This window comes from Adiantum capillus-veneris, chromosome 25 (genome assembly GCF_014529385.1).
Source record: "Adiantum capillus-veneris isolate H3 chromosome 25, ASM1452938v2, whole genome shotgun sequence".
Classification (NCBI taxonomy): domain Eukaryota; kingdom Viridiplantae; phylum Streptophyta; class Polypodiopsida; order Polypodiales; family Pteridaceae; genus Adiantum; species Adiantum capillus-veneris.
In genome coordinates this window covers 23543261-23565884 of record NC_140955.1, presented here as the reverse complement: position 1 = coordinate 23565884, position 22624 = coordinate 23543261, and the positions used below count along the sequence as shown (strand labels likewise).

Here is a 22624-nt window from a genome sequence, read left to right as displayed (position 1 = left end):
ATGTATTGTGTGAGTGTGTGCGGTGTTCTCTCTCATCCCGCCTCATGTAGGGCTCGCCCTCTCCTTGTAGGGATTGAATATTTGACTTTTTGACACCTCAAGCCCCTCATGCATAGGCCCAGTTCCCACCACAAGCTTGGCCCTTAATCATTTTAAGCTTGGGCTGGGTTCTTACCTCAAATACAACCCTAGCATCTCAAGCACCTCAATCATCAAGCACCTTAGTCATCAAGCATGACAAACACCTTGAATTGGGTCGGGTTCCTGCCTCAAGCTCAGCTCTATCTTACCTAAGGTCAAAGGATTTTTACACACATTATTGGAGGTCTTCAATGAAGCTAACCATAAGGTCTTATTCTCCATTGGTTAGCTTTGCTCTTTGATAGACCATCTTTCATTTGGACCCTTTTCTATTGGCTTCGTGTTGAGATAGATCTATAAGCACATCTCAATATCTTAACCTTTGTTTTCGTTTATTCTCCCACAATAAGTGATCAGTTTAATATTAAAAAATCATTTGGGTTGGTTAGATATTAGTTTTTATGTATATGTATATGTATACATATATAGAGAGAGAGTTGTGTCACGATATATTCACAGCGAGTTTATGGAAGAGAGAGAGAGAGAGAGAATTGTGTCATAAACCCTTCGCGAAGTTTTAAGCGACCATTTAGCCAGCTTGTGTAGCTTGAGCTGTGTGAGAGAGAGAGGGAGAGAGAGAGAGAGAGAGAGAGAGGGGCTGCAAGGGGTTGAGTCATCATTAAGCTGTGCAGGCAGAGAGAGAGAGAGAGAGAGAGAGAGAGAGAGAGAGAGCTCATGCCTTCTAGTGTGCTGAAAAATTTGTTGACGGCTTTTAGTCCGAGGGGAGATTACCTTGCAATATGTTCTGGCGATGGCAGAGTAAAGGTACGTTTCTTTCCCTCAGCATTTATGCTGCTTCAGCAAACGACCCCGGTTTTGTCCTTGATCATTAGTGCTGTCCAATTGTCCACAGACCTGGGATACTGTCAATGGCTTTATTAAAGGAGACTTTGCTGACCTCCCCAGTGGAACCGATGCTATGAGAGGAGATGGGCATCTGGCCGTAGAATATACTTGTATGGCATGGAATCCTGCAATAAAGAAGGTTATCCATCAGTGCTAGTAGTGTGTGATGCTTTTGTATTTACTTGTACTGTCTATCTGGTTATATACAATAAAAGTGCATTCACTTGCGTAGGACTGCATTTCGACAATGCTGTACCTTTCTTACATTCTTTGTGTTAACCAATTTGAAGGGGTTTTGAAAATGTGAAGATGCTCCACTAAAGAGGCTTTTAGTTTGTAGAAAGTCCCTCAAACCATGGGGAACCTCAAAGTAGCTTCTTAGGGGCTAAGAGAATCTTCACTTGTGGAAAGATCTCAATTTTTTTGAGGCGTGGTTATCTCATCTCCAATCATTCCGTTTGAAGTATGGCAATTTTTTGTTATGCAGTTAGACCATGGGTGTGTGAGAAACTCTTCTGTCGGTTGAATTCCCCTATTAAGTATCTGCAGAGCTATACAGGGTTTTTTGCAGCTTGGGGATACTTTGGTTGTGATTATGTCAGCAGATGCTCCTATTGATGCTCATGCCCGGTTTTGGCGGCAGCTTACTGATGCATTTCCTTTCATGGATTCATGATTGTGTGTGGGAATTGCAACAATGTTGAAGACTTCGGTTGGTTGGAAAGCAGATGTTCTGCCAGCCTTGCCTTCCATTTTTACATTGGAGTTTACAATAGGATGACGCCTATGAGGAGAGCTCACCTGGAAGTACAGTTGCGGACTTTGGACCCTCGGTAGTCAAACTCCTCAAAGGATTACATCCATTAGATGCAGGAGATACAAAAGGTGATTCTTCAGACAGGGAAGCTGATCTCTTGGGAAGATATTGTCCAAGGTGCAGCGGAAAAGGTGAATCAGACATGAGCAGCGACCAGATCTCCAATCCATGGGGATAGAACTCCTCCAAACATGCCGCCGATCACAGGCAACCCCGCCATCCACTGTCTTGGGCAGCCTCTACCTGCAAGGAAATGCTTGCAAACAAAGGTAAAGAGAGGGAGGAGACAAGGAAAGGAGGGTGATCTGCAAACGCAAGAGAGAGATTGCTCTCCACAAAAATGATAAGAGAGAGAATCCCCGCAACACTGGCAAGGATCTGCATACATTGAATACATGTGATGACACAAGGGGGAGGGGGTTCCGACTTCCTTTATAGGGACACCCCACACTTGCATGACTATCAACAAAAAACCCACACGACCCATAAATGGGGGGGGGGGGGGTGGCGCTCTGGAAAAAATGCCACATTAGCCTGATAAGCTAATAACACTATGCATGATGGAGCTGATGATTATATTGTCTTGTGGGTGACTACCATGGGTCTATACCTTGCACTTTCTTTAAGGGTGAATCTGGGCTTATCTTGGGTTCATCTAGGTTTATAATAAGCTAATAAATTGGTCTAGGGACCAAATTTGGTTCCCGGCCGGACATTGACAGGGAAAATTGCAGAAGACTGAGACTTTGACTCTGGGAAACCCTAGGAACAGGGGTCGTGCCATACATGGCTCATCTCTCCAGAAAAGGTCCATCTACTTCAAATACGGCCGGACACAGCGACAAAGCAGCCCTCACTCCTTAATTTACTCTTGGGAGATACTAGAGCCACCAACGGAGAGAAGATGAAACTCTTAACACCCCTCTTAGCTCCCGGACGTGAACCAATCCAAGGGAGCTGACATAAAGGGATAATGTTGACCGTGGTTAAGGTTTAGTCAAGAGAACATCTTTAACGGCACGATACCACGTGCCAATCGAAAAGAACTGACTAAGATAAACTTTTAGCACTTCAAAACTTAGAGAGAGAGAGAGAGAGAGAGAGAGAGAGAGAGAGAGAGAGAGAGAGAGAGAGAGAGAGAGAGAGAGAGAGAGAGAGAGAGAGAGAGAGAGAGAGAGAAGAAGAAGAAGAAGAAGAAGAAGAAGAGAGTTTTAACGTTGTAGGAAACTATCCCAAGAGACCTTAAAGATCTAGCCGACGAGGAGTTGAACTCAAGACCTGTTATTCAAGAGGGAAATGGCATAACCAATCTACCACACTTGGGTGATAGTAAGGTTATACCATTTTCCTCTTTTTATTAGCACACACACACACCTCCCACACACACACACCTGAGAAGAAGAGAGTTTTAACGTCGTAGGAAACTATCCACAGAGAGAGAGAGAGAGAGAGAGAGAGAGAGAGGGGCAGAGTTCCACTCCCAGAAGGCACTAGAGTCTAGCCCCAAACCTTGGCGCCCCTTTCGATATTTCTTTATATTGCTGCCACAGAGTACAAGCACTGGGAACTCTGCTCTGCATCTCCATGTGGTAGAATGCCGGAGAGAGAGCCCACACAACATATTTAAACGCCCTTGGCCAATCCAAAGGCATCTCACATGAAAAACATTAGTTCTAAAAGCATATGGTCCAAAGCAAGCACCCTGTTTTATTTTAGGGTTTAGGCCCCTCAACCATCTAAGTTGGTCTTTTCTTCTTTTGCTTCAGTTTACGCCCCTCGGCCGAGATTGCAGGCTGGTTAAGGTTAGGCTCAGGGAGTTCTAACCCTCTGGGTTTTCAATGGCTTTACACGTCAGCAATTTGTGACATCCCTCCTGCTTGAAAGAAGGGTCATCATGCCAAAGTCGAGGATGCGGAAGCGTAGAGAGAGAGAGAGAGAGAGAGAGAGAGAGAGAGAGAGAGAGAGAGAGAGAGAGAGAGAGAGAGAGAGAGAGAGAGAGAGAGAGAGAGAGAGAGAGAGAGAGAGTCTCTTGAACCAATAAACCTTGGCAATGAATAATAGAATGTATATACAATGGAGGCAAGGGGTTGCTTATATAGCAATCCCAGTAAATTGTCCTAACTAGGACTTTGACAAATAAGTAAAATAAATACCTAAAAGCCAAACTAAATAATGGGATCACATTGGGTAGTTCACTTGAGATGCTTAAACTTTAACATCCTCTCTGCAGCTCATAGTGGACATCAATAGTGAGACCAAGTCGATGTAGAAGCTACCATGGACACCCCAACACCGGCCGTGATATTGGATACACCTCAACTTTGTACTTGAAAGTAATGCCATCTTGAGCATCGGTTGCCTTTGTAGAAACTTTGAACTGTAGTCCACACTACATCCAATAATCCCCATTCGTGAACTGTGAACACATCACATCCAAAATATAAAACTCTAAGATAATGAACTGTTAGAACACATCCTGTCCATAATCTGACCAACAACAATGAATTGGCTAGCCCATCCATAGTGTTTTAGACGTCTGATTGGTTCCTTGCCAGATGCATGTGCATTGAACTCTGACCTACGGGTCCAAACACCAATAACTTTAACTCCAACACAAGGGTCCAAATTAATTATAGGGAGCATGTGGTTGCCCCTCTCTGCCACTCACAAGCCTCTCTCTGGCTGAAGCCAGTGGTGACACTTGTCTTTTGACTAGAAATATGACGTGGAGGCCACTGTGGCCACCGCCACAAGTGCCGTGCCGATCTCCTCTACCAAATCTTTATTATCGTAATCTCTGTCTAGCTTGCCTTTGTCCTTGTCTTTGGCTTCAAACTCTCGAGCCAAACAAAGCGTCGAATCACAATCATGATTGTGGTTGTACCTCCCGGGTATCGAGGTAGCTAAGTGAGTATTGGTACTGCCATGCGTGTCCAATTGACCTTTGCCGTTGTGGTCCATGCCAATCTCTTGGTCAAAGTCAGAATTCTGTGTGAAGTATTTGTATCTAAAGTCATCTGCATGATGCTAGGGCAACTGTGAGGCCTTCGGGTCTAGATTGACTTGATTGAGTTTTGCAGAAACCGATCGAGAGGCCTGAAACCTAAACGAAGAAGGAATAGAAGAAAACCAATCAGAAAAGGTCATGTCGGGTGGCCTAAAGTATCTAGGGGTTAGGGATGAATAAACCTAACCCCTACCAACTTAAGGAGCACTGGCCGAGGGGCCTAAAATCCAGATAACGAAAGCTTGACCTCTAGAGGTGACTTCTATAAATTGCGATGTCATGCCACATAACACTATACGGATTTCCGCGTTTTGCGCTGCTTGCGATGACGTGGCATTGCTGTACGGACTTCTGCTTTTTGCGCAGGCAGATTTGGCAGCTTTCATGTGAGCTTTTTGGGACGAGATGTTTTTTAGAACCAAGTGCTTTTAGGCTTAATGCTTTTGGGGCTTTGCTTTTAGCAACCCATGTGCTCTTTATAAGTACCCCTATTCTTTCACGCATTTGGATGTAGAGCTAGAAGATTCGGACCCAACGAGAGTTGTACTCTTGTAGATCAATAATAAAGAAATACCAAAAGGGGTGCCCGTCTTTGGGGCCAACGCGTCTTGACTCGGAACTCTGTCGTGCCATGTCGTCTTCTTTCTCGTTTATTCAAGTGTTTTGAGGTACTAAAGTGTTGCCAAGTGTGTACATTGCGGTTATCTTTGTGTTTTCGTCCGATCACTCGTCGGAGGTGATTATAGGGTCAATCAATTTTTTCATTCCATATCGGAGCTGTTGATATTCTTGCGTAGCAAAACTAGCCATCACACCCAGACCGTGCTGATCTATAGAGGGGTGTCTCAATGCACTAGAGTTACATGCCCATGCAATCTCACTCAATTAGGAATATTCAGTGGTTGACACATCAGGATGCAACGCAAATGATTACAGATGCATGTTATCGGACATAAAAACATGCAGTCGTTGTTACTAAGTTAGCTTTTTCTGACAGAAAAATAATTCTAAACGAATCATTGGATTCATAAATGAGAGGGTGTTGCTATCTCCTTTAGACTAAAGCTGCCCGATACTTGGAAGATTTACAATGCATTTCATGCGAGTCTATTGAAGCCTTTTAAACGCGATGTGCCAGTTGATGGGGAGCCTGATGAGCAATCCGAAGTGGAGGAAAGCAAGGAGATACTTGTTCCACTAGGTCCTTTGGCCAATAATTTGTAATTCGGCTGGGTAGGTTTTTTAATTCCAACTGCTTTCGTCTTTTAGGACCCTCGATCATCTTCTATTAGTTGGTCTTTTCTTCTTTTGCTTCTCTTGCTAGGATTTAGCCCCTTGGCCAAGATTTGTAGGTTGGCTAGGGTTAGATTGAGGGAGTTCTAACCCTCTAGGTCTTCAATGGCTTGACTCATCAACTGTTTGTGACATCAATAGGGTTATTTGACGCAGAACAATACTTCAGTCGAATAGTACCATCCAAAATCTTCTTAAAGTAGTAGTGCATCTCTCTATGGTTTGTCTCGATATGAAACACCGGGTTCCTTGCAATGGCTATATAACTCGGATTGTTTGAAGAAATTGTGGTTGTCTACTGTTGTTAGGTGCAGCGGAATGATTGTTTGCGCTTTGCTCAAGATGAGTGCTCCGAACTGTGCTCAAGGTTCCTTTTAGTTCTTATGGAAGGGAGAGCCTTTCGTTCTTAATGGAAAGTGCTATGATCACAACAAAGTGAATGAACATTGTGCGTGCAAGTGTGTGAGACTGAGAGATAGAGAGAGAAGAGAGATACGACACCAGAGACGTTGTAAAACCCTCCTCCGAATGCAATGGACTGATGCAACTTGGACTATGCCGGTGACGACGACGGTAATGACGATGACGACTTGATGGCTGAAATATGTGGTCTTCTATTTGCTGAAAATCTGCAAATCTTTGGGCTGTTTTGGGTGGCTGAAAATGACTGTTTTGGCTGCGTTTTTATGGCTGAAAATGGGGGTTCTTCTGCAACCAACTGGGGCTGATTCTACTGCTGTCCATAGGGCTGAAAACGCTGTGGTTCTGATGCGGCAAGGGCTGAAAATCACTAACGCTGGTCTGCTTGTTGAAGTTGCTGATGAAAATAAAAAACGCTAATGCATCTTCTGCTGCGGATGGGCTGAAAACCAAAACGCTATTGCCTTCCTCTAGCGTTAGTGGAATGCTGGGGTGCTGGGGGTGATGCAGAGTTGGAAACGCTAGGGCTCCTTGTTGGTGGCGACACATGCAAGGCTGATACGTGTATCTAAAAACGCTAGGGGATGCTGAGGGGTTCTTGCTGAGAAGTTGCCTGTTGAGCGGGAAGCTCCTGCTGCCTCTTCTGCCAGAAAGTGCTAACTTGGGTTTGCTTATATATTAACTTAGCAAAATTGCCCTACCTACTTTTGTTGGAAAGTCACTTAAAAATAATAAGTGAAAATACCAAAAATAGGGAAAATAGGCTAAATGCACTGGAAAATTCCCCTGACTGAATGTGATGGATTCTGAAGGGAATACTGATGATCATGCTGTGTGCAACCAAAGGATATGCATCTATGCTAAGTGACTGGGCATGCACGGTCTACGAATAGACTCACAAAAGTGCCAGATCACTTCTAAACTAGACTTGATTGGACTGATTGAACCCTGATCATGCTGTAGCTTGTCCACGGACACATAGGGCTGGATGTGTCACGTGACAACTGTGGAAAACCAATCTCCAAAAGCAACCTCCGTAACTACACTTGAATCACCTCTAGCACTACAAACAACTTGATACTTGGCCCGTGTGGAAGATAAGGCACTTGTAGGTTGCTTCTTACTGCTCCTCAACCAAATGAAAGGGTGTAACCTATACTTGAATATCGTCCATCTGGATCTCCACCCCACAACAACCAAATAAGAGAGCCTTTGTAGCATTAGCTACATATGAGGGTCATACAAGGCTAACTTAGGTCTGCACTCGGTTATACCAAATGTTAGGTGCAGCGGAATGAATGTTTGCGCTTTGCTTAAGATGAGTGCTCCGAACCGCGGGTTCCTTTTGTTCTTATGGAAGGGAGAGCCTTCCGTTCTTAATGAGAGAATGCTATGATCACAAACAAAGTGAATGGACACTGTGCGTGCAAGTATTTGAGACTGAGAGATAGAGAGAGAAGAGAGATACGACACCAGAGACGTTGTAAAACCCTCCTCCGAAGGCCCCACTCTTATCAGCGAGAGTGGTCTACTTATGATTGCACAAACTGGTACAAACGGTATGCATGAGACTGATGCAAGTCAAGGCTATGTCGGTGATGACGAGACCGACCTAAGGACTGAAATCTGCAATGTTTTTTCTGCTGTCTAAAAACGCTATGGGCTAAAATCTGCTACAATCCAAAAACGCTGATTTGGGGGGACTGTTTCTGTGGGTCTTTGTCGCTGAAAATCTGCAGGTTTAGGATTGGAAACTGAGGTTTCTTTAGGCTGAAAGCTGATGGTCTTCCGGGCTGAATCTGCTACTCTTCAGGGCTGAATTTGCAAGTCTTTCATTGCTGAAAACGCTGCAAAGTGTTTGCTGAAAATCGCCATGCTTTTGGTGTCAAAAACGCTAGGCCAATGTGTCTCTGCAAAAATGCTAGCTGAAGGAATCTGTGTGGTGATGATCTTCTTCAAAAACGCTACTGCCTTGAAGCGGCAGCGAAGCTGATCCAAAACGCTAGGGATGCTTGTGGAAGGAAAACGCTAGGCTAGGGGGATGGTTCTTCTGTGCTTGGAGGAAATCCACCAAGTTCTTGTTGAGAAGTTGCTTGCTGAGCTTGGCTCCTGTTGCCTCTTTTGCCATTTAGTGCTAATTCTAGTTTGCTTATATACAAACTTACTCAATTTGCCCTACCTACTTTTCAACAAAAGTCACTTAAAAATAATAAGTGAAAAATGTCAAAAATAGGGAATATAGGCTAAATGCACTGGAAAATTCCCCTGAAGGATTCTGATGGATTTTGATGGGAATGCTTATAATCATGCTGTGTGCAACTAGAGGATATGCATCTACACTAAGTGCCTGGGCATGCACGGTCTACGAATAGACTCACAAAAGTGCCAGATCACTTCCAATCTAGACTGACTGGACTGACTGAACCCTGATCATGCTGTAGCTTGTCTACGGACACATGGGGTTGGATGTGTCACGTAACATCCCCTTCTTTTCAATGTGAGGTACTGGTACCGAACTGTATGGCGTCGAGGGAGATCGCCAATAGCATCCGGAATCCTGGAAGGGACTCTTCACCGGCCCACTCTGATGTGTGGGTCATGCGGTACTTGAACTTCATAAAGGTCTGCAACGCTTGCTTCTTTGGGCCGCGCCGAAAGCGACACAAAGTCTCCTGTGGCTTCTTTGATGCTTCAACTTTGTTTAGAGTCATGTTTCTTTCCTCTTCAAGAATCTCCATGGCTGAAAATTCCTGAAACCATTTCCAACACAAACCATGAACATACCTATTCCATGTAAAGTGAGTGGGAAAAATCTCGTCTTCCTAAAAGACCGTGCATGCAATGTAGATGAACAAATAGATGGAGTGCCAAATTGTTCACCACATACACGCAAACAATGAAATCGAATCTTGTCTTTCTAATCTATATCAATCAACTGTGGCAAAACACAATGGAAATGCCCATGCTTGGTGCTCATACTTTCATGTGCTCGTTCTACGACTGTCATGCCAAGGAAGAGACATGGAATGTGACTTTCTTGAATGTATACTTTTCAGCTTTTCATGAAAAATCCGCATACATTCGTGCTAATTCATGAGTGGAACATGCTCAACGTACAATATGTCATGCCTAGTAAAAGGGATCACATAAAGACGCTGAATAAAATATAGGAAACGATCACGAATGAAACACTCGAACAATGCGTGCGTATCAATCATGTGAACACATAATACTTCTTGTGAGAGTTCTTTGGGCCTAGGCTCGAGAGCCAAGATCGATCCGTCGTGATTGATCGAATCTGCAACGAGGTTAGCTTTGCTAGAAAAAGCATCCACTAACACATCATCCTTGTGAACAATCACGTCATCTTCATGCAACTCACATCTTGATCATGCAAATCATCATGCTTGTGAGAAATCACATCTTGATGATGCAAATTATCATGCTTGTCATTGTCATCCAAATCATCATGCTTATCATTATCATTCAATTCGTCACGCTTCTCATAATCATGCAAATCCTGTGTGTCATGCTTTGGAGAAGAAGAGATTGAGAGAGTCTCCTTTTCCCGAATCTCTTGCATCTATGCCTGAGCTTGAGAAACGAGTCGCAAGAACTCTTTCATGTGTTGGTCGCTCTTTCCTTTGACGGCGGCTGCCATTCTTTCTTGGTGTCTGCGCTCCATTTCTACTTTTCTTTTTGCTCTTCTTTCTGCGTGTATGCATTCCATTTCTGCCATTCTTTCTGTATGTCTTGCTTCGGGTTCTATCTTCCTTTCCAGAAACATCTGGTCTAAACCCTCCATAGGAGTTAGTGCAATTCTTGACGTAGATGGGAAAGGGTCAGAAAAACCTCCTGGTGGGGAAAATTCTTCTTCGCCTCTCTCATGCTCATCACCGCTAAGCGAAGTATCCATTCCGCTTTGAGTGATGACCATTCTGAAGTCGTGGGTTCTTGTGGTCTTGGGTTCTTAAGTTCACGAGGAACTTGGGTTCTTGGGGGTCTTGGTTCTTGGGGTTCTTGAGGTTCTTGAGGTTTTCTTTCGCTTGCAAACCGTGTTTGAGAAGGATCTTCTCTTCACTCAAGTTCTACTCCTTTTTGCGGGCGCACCCCTTGGCGGCCTTGCGCTCACACCAAGGTTGCTTTTTCCCACCTCACGTCGATTGGCCGGCCGCTAAGTGCATGGTCCGCTCTCAATGAGTGAAAAGAGACATAAGGGGAGGTTGGACAAGCCCTTCTTTCTTGGGATTCCTGTCACTCTTCAAAAACACGATTAGGAATCGACACGCCCAAGCGAACTTGGATTCGTGCGACCGCAACGAGCAAAAGAAATTCTTGTGATTCTTTCCTTTAGTGATACAGAACACTGCCAAAGCTGATACCAATGTTAGGTGCAGCGGAATGAATGTTTGCGCTTTGCTCAAGATGAGTGCTCCGAACTGTGCTCAAGGTTCCTTTTGTTCTTATGGAAGAGAGAGCCTTCCGTTCTTAATGAGAGAATGCTATGATCACAAACAAAGTGAATGGACATTGTGCGTGCAAGTATTTGAGACTGAGAGATAGAGAGAGAAGAGAGATACGACACCAGAGACGTTGTAAAACCCTCCTTCGAAGGCCCCACTCTCGTCAGCGAGAGTGGTCTACTTATGATTGCACAAACTGGTACAAAAGGTATGCATGAGATTGATGCAAGTCTAAGCTATGTCGGTGATGACGAGACCGACCTAAGGGCTGAAATCTGCAATGTTTTATCTGCTGTCCAAAAACGCTATGGGCTGAAATCTGCTACAGTCCAAAAACGCTGATTTGGGGGGACTGTTTCTGTGGGTCTTTGTCGCTGAAAATCTGCAGGTTTAGGGCTGAAAACTGAGGTTTCTTTAGGCTGAAAACTGATGGTCTTCCAGGCTGAATCTGCTGCAACTCTTTCATTGCTGAAAACGCTGCAAAGTGTCTGCTGAAAATCGCCATGCTTGTGGTGTCAAAAACGCTAGGCCAATGTGTATGTGCAAAAACGCTAGCTGAAGGAATCCGTGTGGCGATGATCTTCTTAAAAAACGCTACTGGCTTGAAGGGCGGCGAAGCTGATCCAAAACGCTAGGGATGCCTGTGGAAGGAAAGCACTAGGCTAGGGGAATGGTTCTTCTATGCTTGGAGGAAATCCACCAAGTTCTTGTTAAGAAGTTTCCTGCTGAGCTTGGTTCCTGTTGCCTCTTCTGCCATTTAGTGCTAACTTTAGTTTGCTTATATACAAACTTACTCAATTTGCCCTACTTACTTTCCAACAAAAGTCACTTAAAATAATAAGTGAAAAATGTCAAAAATAGGGAAAATAGGCTAAATGCACTGGAAAATTCCCTTGAAGGATTCTGATGGGAATGCTTATGATCATGCTGTGTGCAACCAGAGGATATGCATCTACACTAAGTGCCTGGGCATGTATCGTCTACGAAGACTCACAAAAGTGCCAGATCACTTCTAACCTAGACTGACTGCACTGACTGAACCTTGATCTTGTCCACGGACACATTGAAACCGGCTCGTAACGAGGATTAACACGTAAGTACACACACGGCTTGGAAGCTAGAATGCTCCAAGCAGACACCGACAACCTGTAGGCCCCAAAATTGGCGCCCCTTTCGGTATTCCTTTATTCTTTAACAAAGAGAATAAAACCTGTGATCTCCTACAAGCTGCCCCGCACAATCTAGGCTAAGAAACACTTGTTCTGGCGACTTTCCCGACGCATACGGACACTTTGCAAAACCTGTCGAGAATCTGCAGCACGTTGAATTCTCTGTCTTCTGCCCCGAAAATGCGCCAGTTCACTTGTACAGCGGTCCCCTCACTTCCCGGAACCTCCTGGGGGTATTAGGGTCCGTTTAGGGCCGAAACCCTAAACCTGCAAAAATACACAGCAGGCTGTAATTCCCTGTTTTGGGCTCCGTTTCGCGTGCCGGTCGCATCTGTAGCAAGACCTCGAGCTCCCGCACCTGTAGGGCTACTTGCCCTTTGAATCGGGCGAGATTTCTGGCGTGAAACCTCTCCGAATTCACTTGTACCTGCGGGGGATTAGCCACTAGCTAATCCAGTACCTGTGCAAGAGGCTCTTGCATCGGCAATCGTGCATGAACCCACATAACTGTACATTGGTCAAATGAAAAGCCCACTAGTGGGGCATAACATACTGCTCGTAGGGGAGAGAGAGAGTAGTGCGTAGCGTGCAGGGCATCAGTCCTGGCACCGCACTGTACATAAGAGGGAAAGGAAGCACTCCATAGCTCTTAACCTGTGAGACAGAGACTTGCAAATGAGTCTCCCTTCTCTAAATTCAGTGCCAACTCCTCCTTGCATTGGAAAGTGCACAAAAATGTGACTTGGCGCATTTACAAGCATTTTCCCGTTTCGGGTTCGTCGCTTAAAAATATCCTGACCGGTTGCCCAGTTGACTTCGCGGCAGAGTTGTAAAATGTTCCCCTAGTCATACCGAAGGTAATGACGCGAACACATTTCTCGGCCCAAAATAGCAGTTCCCTAAATTTTAGGAGATGCTTTCGTTGGGCTCCCACTGGTCTTCTGACCATCTATCCTCATTGGGACTGCATCCAAAAATGCAATGTGGCCCAACTATTGGATACTTTCAGTTGGTAGTCACACCTTGACTTTAGGCCTTTATTGAGTTCACTTCCTAGTATCCACCAACTTGCTAAGTGCGACGGGGGGACCTATATGATCTTGCTCTGAGCCTAGACATCCTCTTACCATACGAATTCCAGTGCCGACCACTACCCATCTGCGGGTGAAACTACCGTTCACATTGGCCATACAATGTCCGATCGTTTGCTACTTCAAAAAGGGGGTCTCAAAAATAAAACAAAACCCCTTGGAAAGAAACCAACAACTAAAGTTAGCAGTTGCCACGTCCTCGTGACATAGTTAATAGTTGCCACGTCCCTGTGACACACATAGGGTTGGATGTCTCACGTGACACCAAATGCTTCCAACAACTCTTGGACATAGTGCTATCCAGAGAGATTTTGCCCCCCTTTGTGTGCCATGTCTCCAATCCAAGAAATTAATGAAGCAAATTTGTCATCTCAAATTCCTTTGCCAAGGTCTCCATGGTACTGTGAATATGCGAATCATGGCTACGTGTATCACAACTAAACAGAATACATATCCTTTTTGCTAAATTATATCAAGTTATAAATTTGTTTTTCTTCTTTAAAATAAAAGGTAGCTAGGTAAGTGCATTGGAGTAGGCCATTGATGAGTAGTCACAGGTTATGGTGGATTCATGTAGTGGGTTAGAACAGAGATCATGCACACTCCCATCTAGCTAACCGAAAAAGGGTGCCTGCGGCTTGCAACTCCTGAATATCAAGGTCATACTCGCACATAGAAAGGATTAATGCCTTGGAGTGTGGGCTAGATCTGTCAAAAAAGATAGCTACAATCAATGAGATGACATGATCATGAAAGACTGTCAATGTAGATACATGTGGTGTAATTGCATTGAATATGGTTATCTGTCACAAAATGATGGCATGGCATCTCGAAACTGACAAAGTATAAGTTGTACCAACTTATGGTACCCCTTCCGAAGGGGCCCAAAGGGACAAAAAATTGCGCAAGGTATGCTGACACGGCAGAGTTGTACAGACGGCCCGCGAATCGCGCTGACCGGTGACGTGGCACCGTATGGATTTCCGGGATTCAATTTTGAGCTATACCTTGAATTTTTTGGATTATTAGCAGTGTCTAGTTACTGATGAATCAGTAGGTTGAATTCGTGCAGTGCAGATCCATGAGGTGAGCCACTCCACTTCTTTGTCATGTCAGAGATTGCCTATATTGAATAAATTCACTAATTTCTCCTTGGGATTTTAGGGATACTGACAGGCTGACAATATTTTGTGGAATGACTTTATGAAAATATGTACGTTGAATTGGAAATTTCCTAGAGTTGAACATGCTCTTTCATGTGTGTATTGCTAGAGGATGTGATGAAAAGATGAAATGTTTGCTGTGATAAGAAAGGATATGAATCTGATAATAACAACAAGATTTAGTAGATCACGACATCTATGAAAAGATCAGCACGATCTGCATATGATTGCTAAATAGGTTACAATTATCATGATTTGTGTCTAAAACCCTCGATAGAAATGTGATTGATTAGTGACGGATGTGTGTAGAAGTACTAGATTTGTGTAGTCTAGTGCATGGGTACATATAGTTAGTTTCTACTGAAGAAAGTTTTTGACCTTTGGCTGTTTTGCAAGCGTAATCAAGGGTGATTACAGTTTTTCAGGAGGGGGGACTCTTGAAAGAAAAGTTGTGCAGGCAGCAACAAATTATCCGGCTACCTAGGCCGGAAATCTACATTCAAAGCAATTAACAGATCCAAGAAGCGTGTACTTGCAACTCCAGTGGGGAGGATGGGAAGCATCGAGAGCAGAGAAAGACTCGAAAGAGCAAGAAGAACAAACGAACCAAAAAAAGTAGATTCCGCAAAGGACTCGGAAGCATAGAAAACATCCTGACAATTCTGACTAAGATACATCGACCTCGGACAGTTCTGATTTGGACGAGTCAATTTTTGGAAAGAAGCGGAGGCATGGTTATCGATTGAACCAATTTGACTATCTTCGCACAAAGCTCTTGCTTTCATACAACAGTTCAACATTGTTTTCTCGGGAGGATGCTTTTCCAAACGCTCTTAAGTAGGAAGAGCATTTTCTTACCTGAAAGGAAATGCCCATACGTGGTGGTCGACCCTACTTTTTGAAAGAGTGTGTGCGCGGTGCGGTGCGGGGAAGGGAAGAGGAGACCGTGAGCTGTGCTGTGCTGTGTTGTGCTGTGTGGGTGGAGCACACCTCTTAGGAAGAAGAGGAGCCCCTTATTCTTTTTGGTATATGAAGAATAAGGTAGAGTATGCACACACGTGGGCGGGCGGTCAAAGGCCCAACCGCGGGCAGAGACGTAACGCCTTTATTCCAACAACATGCCACTTAAAGGCGATGCGTCAATAAGTGGGTCCTACTAGTTGAACTACTAGTATGTACAAGAAAACAAGTGAGAAACTCTCTCAACCTAGGTTCACTGGCTCGCTCAATCGATCTACATGCAACTGTATCGGCTCTAGTGATAGGAGAGCGTGTGTATCCACGTTAGCGCGTGCATGTAAATCCTGCAAACATCTCTTTATGGTCTGCATAGCCCCACAATGCGTCATGCTAGTGTAAGTCACTGTACGATTGACAATCCCTGCTGCAAATGCTCCTACTGCAACTGCTAGGTCGGGCCTCAACACTAATAGGTCGTATATGAGACGTCGGAACACTGACAAAATCTGCGTAAACTTGGCTGTACTAGCCTCCCTTGTGCTATCTGCATGGACTGCATCATCAGGACTACTCATCACGTATGGATGTATCAATGCAGACATTGGGATGGCTACGTCCCTCTCATCCATAGGCGGAACTATGCGTCTCGGCATCAACTCATCAATCTCTAGCATGAGCATATCCAAGAACTCCATGTTCGTCATCTCTGCTTGTGAGACCCGCTCTATCTATGTCTTCATAGACTTTGACAACACGTGCTGTCTCACTAGAGCATTGCCGCTCTACCTCTGTCTCTACAGAGTCTACCGGCATGTCCTACACAGCTATATGCTCTGTCTTGTGAGCATGGTGGAGCTCAGTAGCAAAGGAGACACGTCTTGCCCTCGCTTGTCAGGTGTAGTAGAAGTGTTTATGGATTTAGCTCGGATCTAGTACTCCGCACAAACACAAGGGACACTTTACTTCACTTGAAAGATCTGAACTGAACTGAAAGAAAGAGAGGACAAGAGAGAGAAAAGAGACGACACAGGGATGTCGGGTCCCACCCCTCAAGGGCCCCCTTGCTCTGTTGTCAGAACAAGTACTTTTTTTATTCTTGCACAAATGCTGATACAATGACTGAACGTTGAGAATTTGATGCTAATGGGTACTGACGATGTCGGCGACGATGACGATGTCGACGAGACGACAACGGTGTCGACGAAGACGACGATGTCAAGGCTGAAATCTAACGCTAGGCACTTCTGCTATGGATCTGCAATCTGTGGCGGTACTGCGGCGAGGATCTGCAACCGCCAATGCATGCAAAGCTGAAATGCAAAACGCTAGCTGATTTGGGCTGAATTTGCGAAGCGCTGGCTGCTTTGGGCTGAAACCAAAAATGCTAGGCTGATCTGGGTGCTGATGGTCGATGCGGCGAGGATCTGCAACTGTGAAGGGTGCGGTACGGCGAGGTTCATGGCTGATCTGAATGCTGGCTTTATGGGCTGAAAACGCTGGTCTTCAAATGCTCAAAACGTTGGGCTGATCGTGGAGAAAACACTAGAGATCCTGAGGTGTTGTCGATCGGGTGCCTGCCTCCTTGTGTCTCTGCTTCTTCCCCTCTCTATTGGCGCCCCATGCTTCCTTTTATAGTTCCTTTAGCCATTTTCCCTACCTACATTCCAACAAGGGTAAATGAAAAGTCACTTGTGAATAAATGACCTATAAGAGGTGGTTCACGCGGTAAAATGCCTACATGATGAAATGCGGTTCTGTGCAAGAGAGGGTATGCAACTATGACTGGCTTGGACATGTACGTCCTGCTAGAGGCTCACAAAGGTGTCAGACTCAGTCCTAAGCTACTGAATCATGCTAGACTGTGGCAAAACATGTCCACGTAGCGCAAGTGAAGTGTGCACGTGACATCCTCCGCTGTTAAAGGTGAGGCATAACTGCCGAACTTCTATCTGTACTTCTGATGTTGATTGCTTCTGATACATGTAGATCAAGGTAGTTAGGTACGTAGTGTTCGGTACAAATTCGGTACGTAAGGTACGTAGTGCAAAATGGATTGAGTTTTCAGGTACGTAAAAATTCGTCCTTTTTTTCACAAAGCCTAAAACTGAGAATACTTCATACATTTACTCAGGCATTCACCAAGACTTCAAATAAAGGCTAGCAAATCAATAGTACACAGTTACAAATGCCAAAAACTGGAGTCCACGACTCTAACCGAACAATGAATGCAAAGCTGAGATTAGCTAACCATTGATAAATGTCTACAAATAGATAGTATCAGATGTCTGCTACCATGGTCACATAAAACTAAGAGTATCAAAATAAATACATAATGAATCATGAAAAAGATAAATCCAAGATTGAAGTCTGAAGTCTCGACTCTAATAACTAGTAAGCACTAAAAACTGCACACTCAACACTGCACTCAAAAGCCAAATCATCATCATCAGAGGATGATGAAGATGATGATGAGGACTGAAATAGGATTGAAGATGATGATGAGGACTGAAATCGGTTGAATTAAAAAAAAAAAAAACACTTGTATGGAACCTATCCGTACGTACTGAACTGTACGGTACAAGTGTACGGTACGGATAGAATCCGTAGTACGTACGGATGCAACCTTGATGTGGATGCATAACCAATGAAGATTCCTCCAAACAGGTGGATACTGTGGATGTAGATCTGGTGGGATGTGAACACCTACCATACGAGCTATCAGGTAGCCTTACTACTGTAATACTAGCCTTCTTGCTAACTCTACCTTGCGAGCAAGTACGACCACTAGAACAGTCTTATGGTGAAAACATTGCGGGTGAAGCTGAAAGGTAAGGGTGATCGGAGGTAATTCCAAGGATTTCTTGTCGATGGAAGTTGATGCACGCTACATGCGAATGCGAATGCAGAAGAGGTTAGGGATCTTGTCTCCAACTCCTTCCATATCCGCACAAGAGGCTAGTAGATCTTGGTACTCAAGATCTAGGTTGTCGTGTATCCGATGTCAATCTTCCTTCAAAGACATAGCAATGAAGATGAGATAAGATTTGGTAAGTCCATGGTCAGGACTCAAAGATTTTTTGAGGGAAAAAAAACTAGAGGTTCTTTGGGTTCTTGGTGGTTCTTTGGTACTTGTTGGTTCTTCTTTAGGTTCTTCCCTTGAGTTCGCAAAGTTGAAGTACACACAAAGCTCTGAGACCAATGTTACGTGCAGCGCACACAGAGCTCTGAAACCAATGTCAGGTGCAACGGAAGTGTTTATGGATTTAGCTCGGATCTAGTACTCCGCTCAAACACAAGGGACACTTTACTTCACTTGAAAGAACTGAACTGAACTGAAAAAAAGAGAGTGACAAGAGAGAGAAAAGAGACGACACAGGGATGTCAAGGTTGAAATCTGAAAACGCTAGGTACTTCTGCTACGGATCTGCAATCTGCGGCGCAACTGCACTAGTGATCTACAATGCATCTGGAAAGATTTCTCTCTAAGCAGTATTTGACACCCACAATCTGCTAGCTGTCTCACTAAGATCAAACTCTATCTCAGCTTAGGAACCTAGCGCACATGTCGTAGCGTATAGGATGCACCACTGGGCAATGACAAACAAACATCTTCTGTACTTGCAATGTCAAACACGGAACCTTGGACTTTATTTTGATCTTCCAAGGACTTGGAGTCGGCATGATGTCAATTGGATAGTCATTGACCAGTTTTGTAAACAAGCTCATTTTCTTTCGATAAAAGAAGACAATCATAGCCGATCATTTGGCTAAGCTCTTTGTTTTACAAATTTTTAGATTACATGGGATTTCACGAGGCTTTGACAACCACTAACTGTTGTTGTTGGTTTCTTTCCCTTGATGTTTATTTGATTTTTGGGACCCTCTTTTTGAAGTCATAAATGGTCGGACATTGTACGGCCAGTGTGAAATGGCCGACGGCGAGTCTCACCCGTTACAGTAAAGGCCAAGTCGACACGAGTTGGTGGGACAGTGAGGTCCGAGCAATAAAAGGGTGGCTAGGCTCAGTTCAAAGTCATTTAGGCCCCACGCGACACTTATAAGTTGGTGGGTACTAGGAAATTAACTCAAAAGAGGCAAACTGGACACTTGGCGGCTCTAGAGCCAATTTGCTAGATATCTCAGCTTGGGGCGTCCATTTTTGAGAGAGAGGGTTGCTTCTTCTTCACTAAGTGATCATATAGTGTGTGTGTGTGTGTGTGTGTGTGTGAGAGAGAGAGAGAGAGAGAGAGAGAGAGAGAGAAGGCTGATGACGAGGTACCCGTAAGGACGATCCTCGTTTTGCAGTGATGACGTGGCAGGCCGTACGGATCCCCGCATTTTACGGCAGCTGTACGGAATTTCCGCGTTGGGCGCTAGCAGCTTTTGGGGCCAAGTGCTTTTGAGTTTGAAGACTTTCATGTAACTGCTTTTGAGAGCCCTCAGGGACTTTAAATTGAACCACATCACTGTTCTTGTGGAACCAAGGGATGCCTAGGAGGATGTCAAACCCTGCCAAAGGCATGATGTAAAAGTCCTCGTGCCCTAAATACCCCTGACAATGCAAATGAAGTTTGCCAATGACAAGTGTAATGACAACATCCCGTCCGGGTGCCCCTAGAACAGCCTTTGCCTGTGACCCCATTCTGTCGGGTGTGATTCCAAGTGGAGCCGCCAATTGGGGTGAAATGAAGTTGGCTTGGCTCCTCCATCAAAGAAGATGAGGGCTTCTTGATCTCATACTTTACCCCATGCGCGGCAAAGTTTTGTGCTTTCATCATCTGATGTGGGTTGGTCCCCGCACAATCTGCTACGAGTCTTGCTTTCATCTTTCTTTTTCTGCCACATTCTTTGGCTGCTCTGGAACTCTCTGGCATATCTTCTGATGGTGCTTTGTGTGCCTTTTTGGGGCACCGTGCGGCAATATGCCCTTGTTCGCCACAGTCAAAACACTTGCCTTCTTTGAGGTAATCACATTTCTGTTCCTCCGTCAAACAGGGACGAGTATCTTTCTTTTTCTGAAACTTGTTTTTCCTTTTGTTGTTATTGGTCGAATTTTGTCCGGTCCTTGATGTCAACTGTTGATTTGTTGGATAAGTCAGGTTACCCGAATGCATAGCAAACCCTTGCTTAGCGATGTCCCATCATTTCTTGGATGGATTTGGACTGCTGTAGTAAACAGTAATTAGGGTAGTTCTCGTTCGACGTACGGAACGTCTTGTTCCGTACGGTTCGTCACGCTCTGTTCTGTTCGATTAGTACATTCCGTGCGTTCAAAAATTTCTAGCTGTTTTTTACCGTAGGTGGTATTTTGATTGTTGCCTACTGGACGTTGTAGGCAAGTTTTCGAGCTGTTTTGGAGCCCATTTCCACCACATTGGATCATATGCCATGTGCTAGAGCCTAGGCCCTAGCCCTTCCACATGTGACAAATTACAATGGATATAAGGCTTGAATCCCATCATCCATGTGAGATGATGTGACCTATTCTAATGACACTCCCTCTCTCCCATGCTCTCCCTCACTCATCGAGAGTCATCATCCATGCTCTCCCTCTCTCATGCTCTAGCCTCTTCCTATTTAAGCAATGCCTCTCCATCTTGTTCTCCAACACTTACAACTACAAGCTCTGAATGCTCTCAAGCTCTCAATGCTCCCATGCTCTAGCTCTCAAGCGACAAGCTCTAGGTCTATAGTTTAAGTGTATAGTTTAAACCCAAGGCCTTGCCTAAGCCATAGACTCAAGAATTATTTGTTGTTTTATTTTGAACGTACATAACATCATCGTAAACCATAATTTTTTTTAGCTCGGTTAGTACCGCACATCGTCGTACGTGCACAAAACGTACAGGACCATACGAGACCACCCTGACAGTAATCTCGAATCTCCTTTGGGAGTCCGCAGCAAAACCGCTCGATTTGCTGCTTAAAACGGATCTTTTTGAAGGAAGAGGCAGGTAGAAAAGCATCCCAAAACCTTTCACAATATAGTTTCAAAGTGTCTCCCTTGGTCATCCGAAGATGATTCCAAGTTGTAATCACATCGCGTTTGTACTCCTGAGTGAGCCAAGAGGAAATTAAAAGTTGCTTGAATTTAAGCCACTTGGTTGGTGCTTCTTTTCATAAGAGAAGAGTGGACCACCATGTTCGAGCATTTCCTTTCAGATAAGATGCCACCCTTCTAATCTTTGAGTGCTTTGAGTAGCGCCCTCCAGAAAAGCTATGTCAAATTGTTGAAGGCAAGGGCTTTGTGGGCATCTTTAAACCCTGAAAAGGTATCAAGTTTGATTGCTTCTGCACCTTCCTTGAATTCTTTGGTCTTCTTATTCTTGTCGTCGAGAAAGTCGTATGGATTTGCTCTATAAAAATGCTCTTTTCGAATAAAACATTTGGTCCTCAGAGTCCAAATTCTAAGAAGAGGACGAATCCTTGTCAAAACTGTCATAAAATTGTCGGGTTCTGCGGTGGGATCTGCTTTTCTTGGCCTTCTTCTTCTTTCCATGTCTCTAGTTCTTTCGTCGTTTCTTGCCCTTTTTGTTGTCATCACTCGAATAAGGAGAAGAAGAGCTATCCGAACTGTCAGAATAAGATGAGGATGAACTGGACAATCCCTCAAAGCGTACATGCTTCTTCTGCTTTCTTGCATTTGCAAAAGAAGATTGACGACCCAAGTAGCTAGGGTAGTTTGTTCCCTTGCTGTGTCTCTTTAAATGCTTCTTGGCCCCCAAAAGTTGATTGACTCGTCTTTCGACAAAGTCATCGAGTTCATCTTCAGTGAACATCCGTGGGACAAGAGGTTTCTTGAGGCTGACTTCAATGGGAAATCGTTGGCCAAATGCCATCAGGAATGCACTTCATTGATTAGGTGCCGGGTCAAAAATTTGGCTTATTGGGGATCCTCCGAAAATTGGAGCATGTGCTTTGCGCAGTCATCAACCTGCTATTGACGTTGCATCTCCATTAGTTGGTACTTCGTATACTTACTAGGGCAGCTTGTTGTTTGGCTAATTTTGTACATAGCGGTGCATAGATTTGAAACTTGTGATTATTAGAACTTTTGTTGTAGAGAATGCACATAATTTTTGAGGCTTGAAAGCATCCCTTTTGAAGGTGTGGTTTGGGAGATACGGTTTGTTTCCCGCAGGGTACAAGATATGGCAGTCCGCAGGCAATTAGTTTGGTGTATAGTAAGTTGTGAAAGCTTACATGTTTGGTGTTGTATGTACGCTTTGAAATTGTGGTTGTAAGAGGATTTTG

General features: G+C 44.4%; 1 protein-coding gene across 3 annotated transcripts in view; it reads left to right on the top strand.

Annotated features, from left to right (window-relative positions):
* Nucleotides 1-621: 621 nt before the first annotated feature.
* LOC147424574 (uncharacterized) overlaps nt 622-22624 on the top strand; it is a 78587-nt gene continuing 56584 nt past the window's right edge. Inside the window, exons 1-2 of one of the 3 annotated variants that reach the window (XM_086499903.1) lie at nt 622-906; nt 995-1126. In XM_086499903.1, the coding sequence (XP_086356029.1) occupies nt 817-906; nt 995-1126 (222 nt within the window). In that variant the 5' untranslated portion in view covers nt 622-816. Of the gene's footprint in view, nt 907-992; nt 1127-22624 lie in introns of those variants that run through there. The other 2 variants (XM_086499904.1, XM_086499906.1) reach the window with 2 other exon arrangements.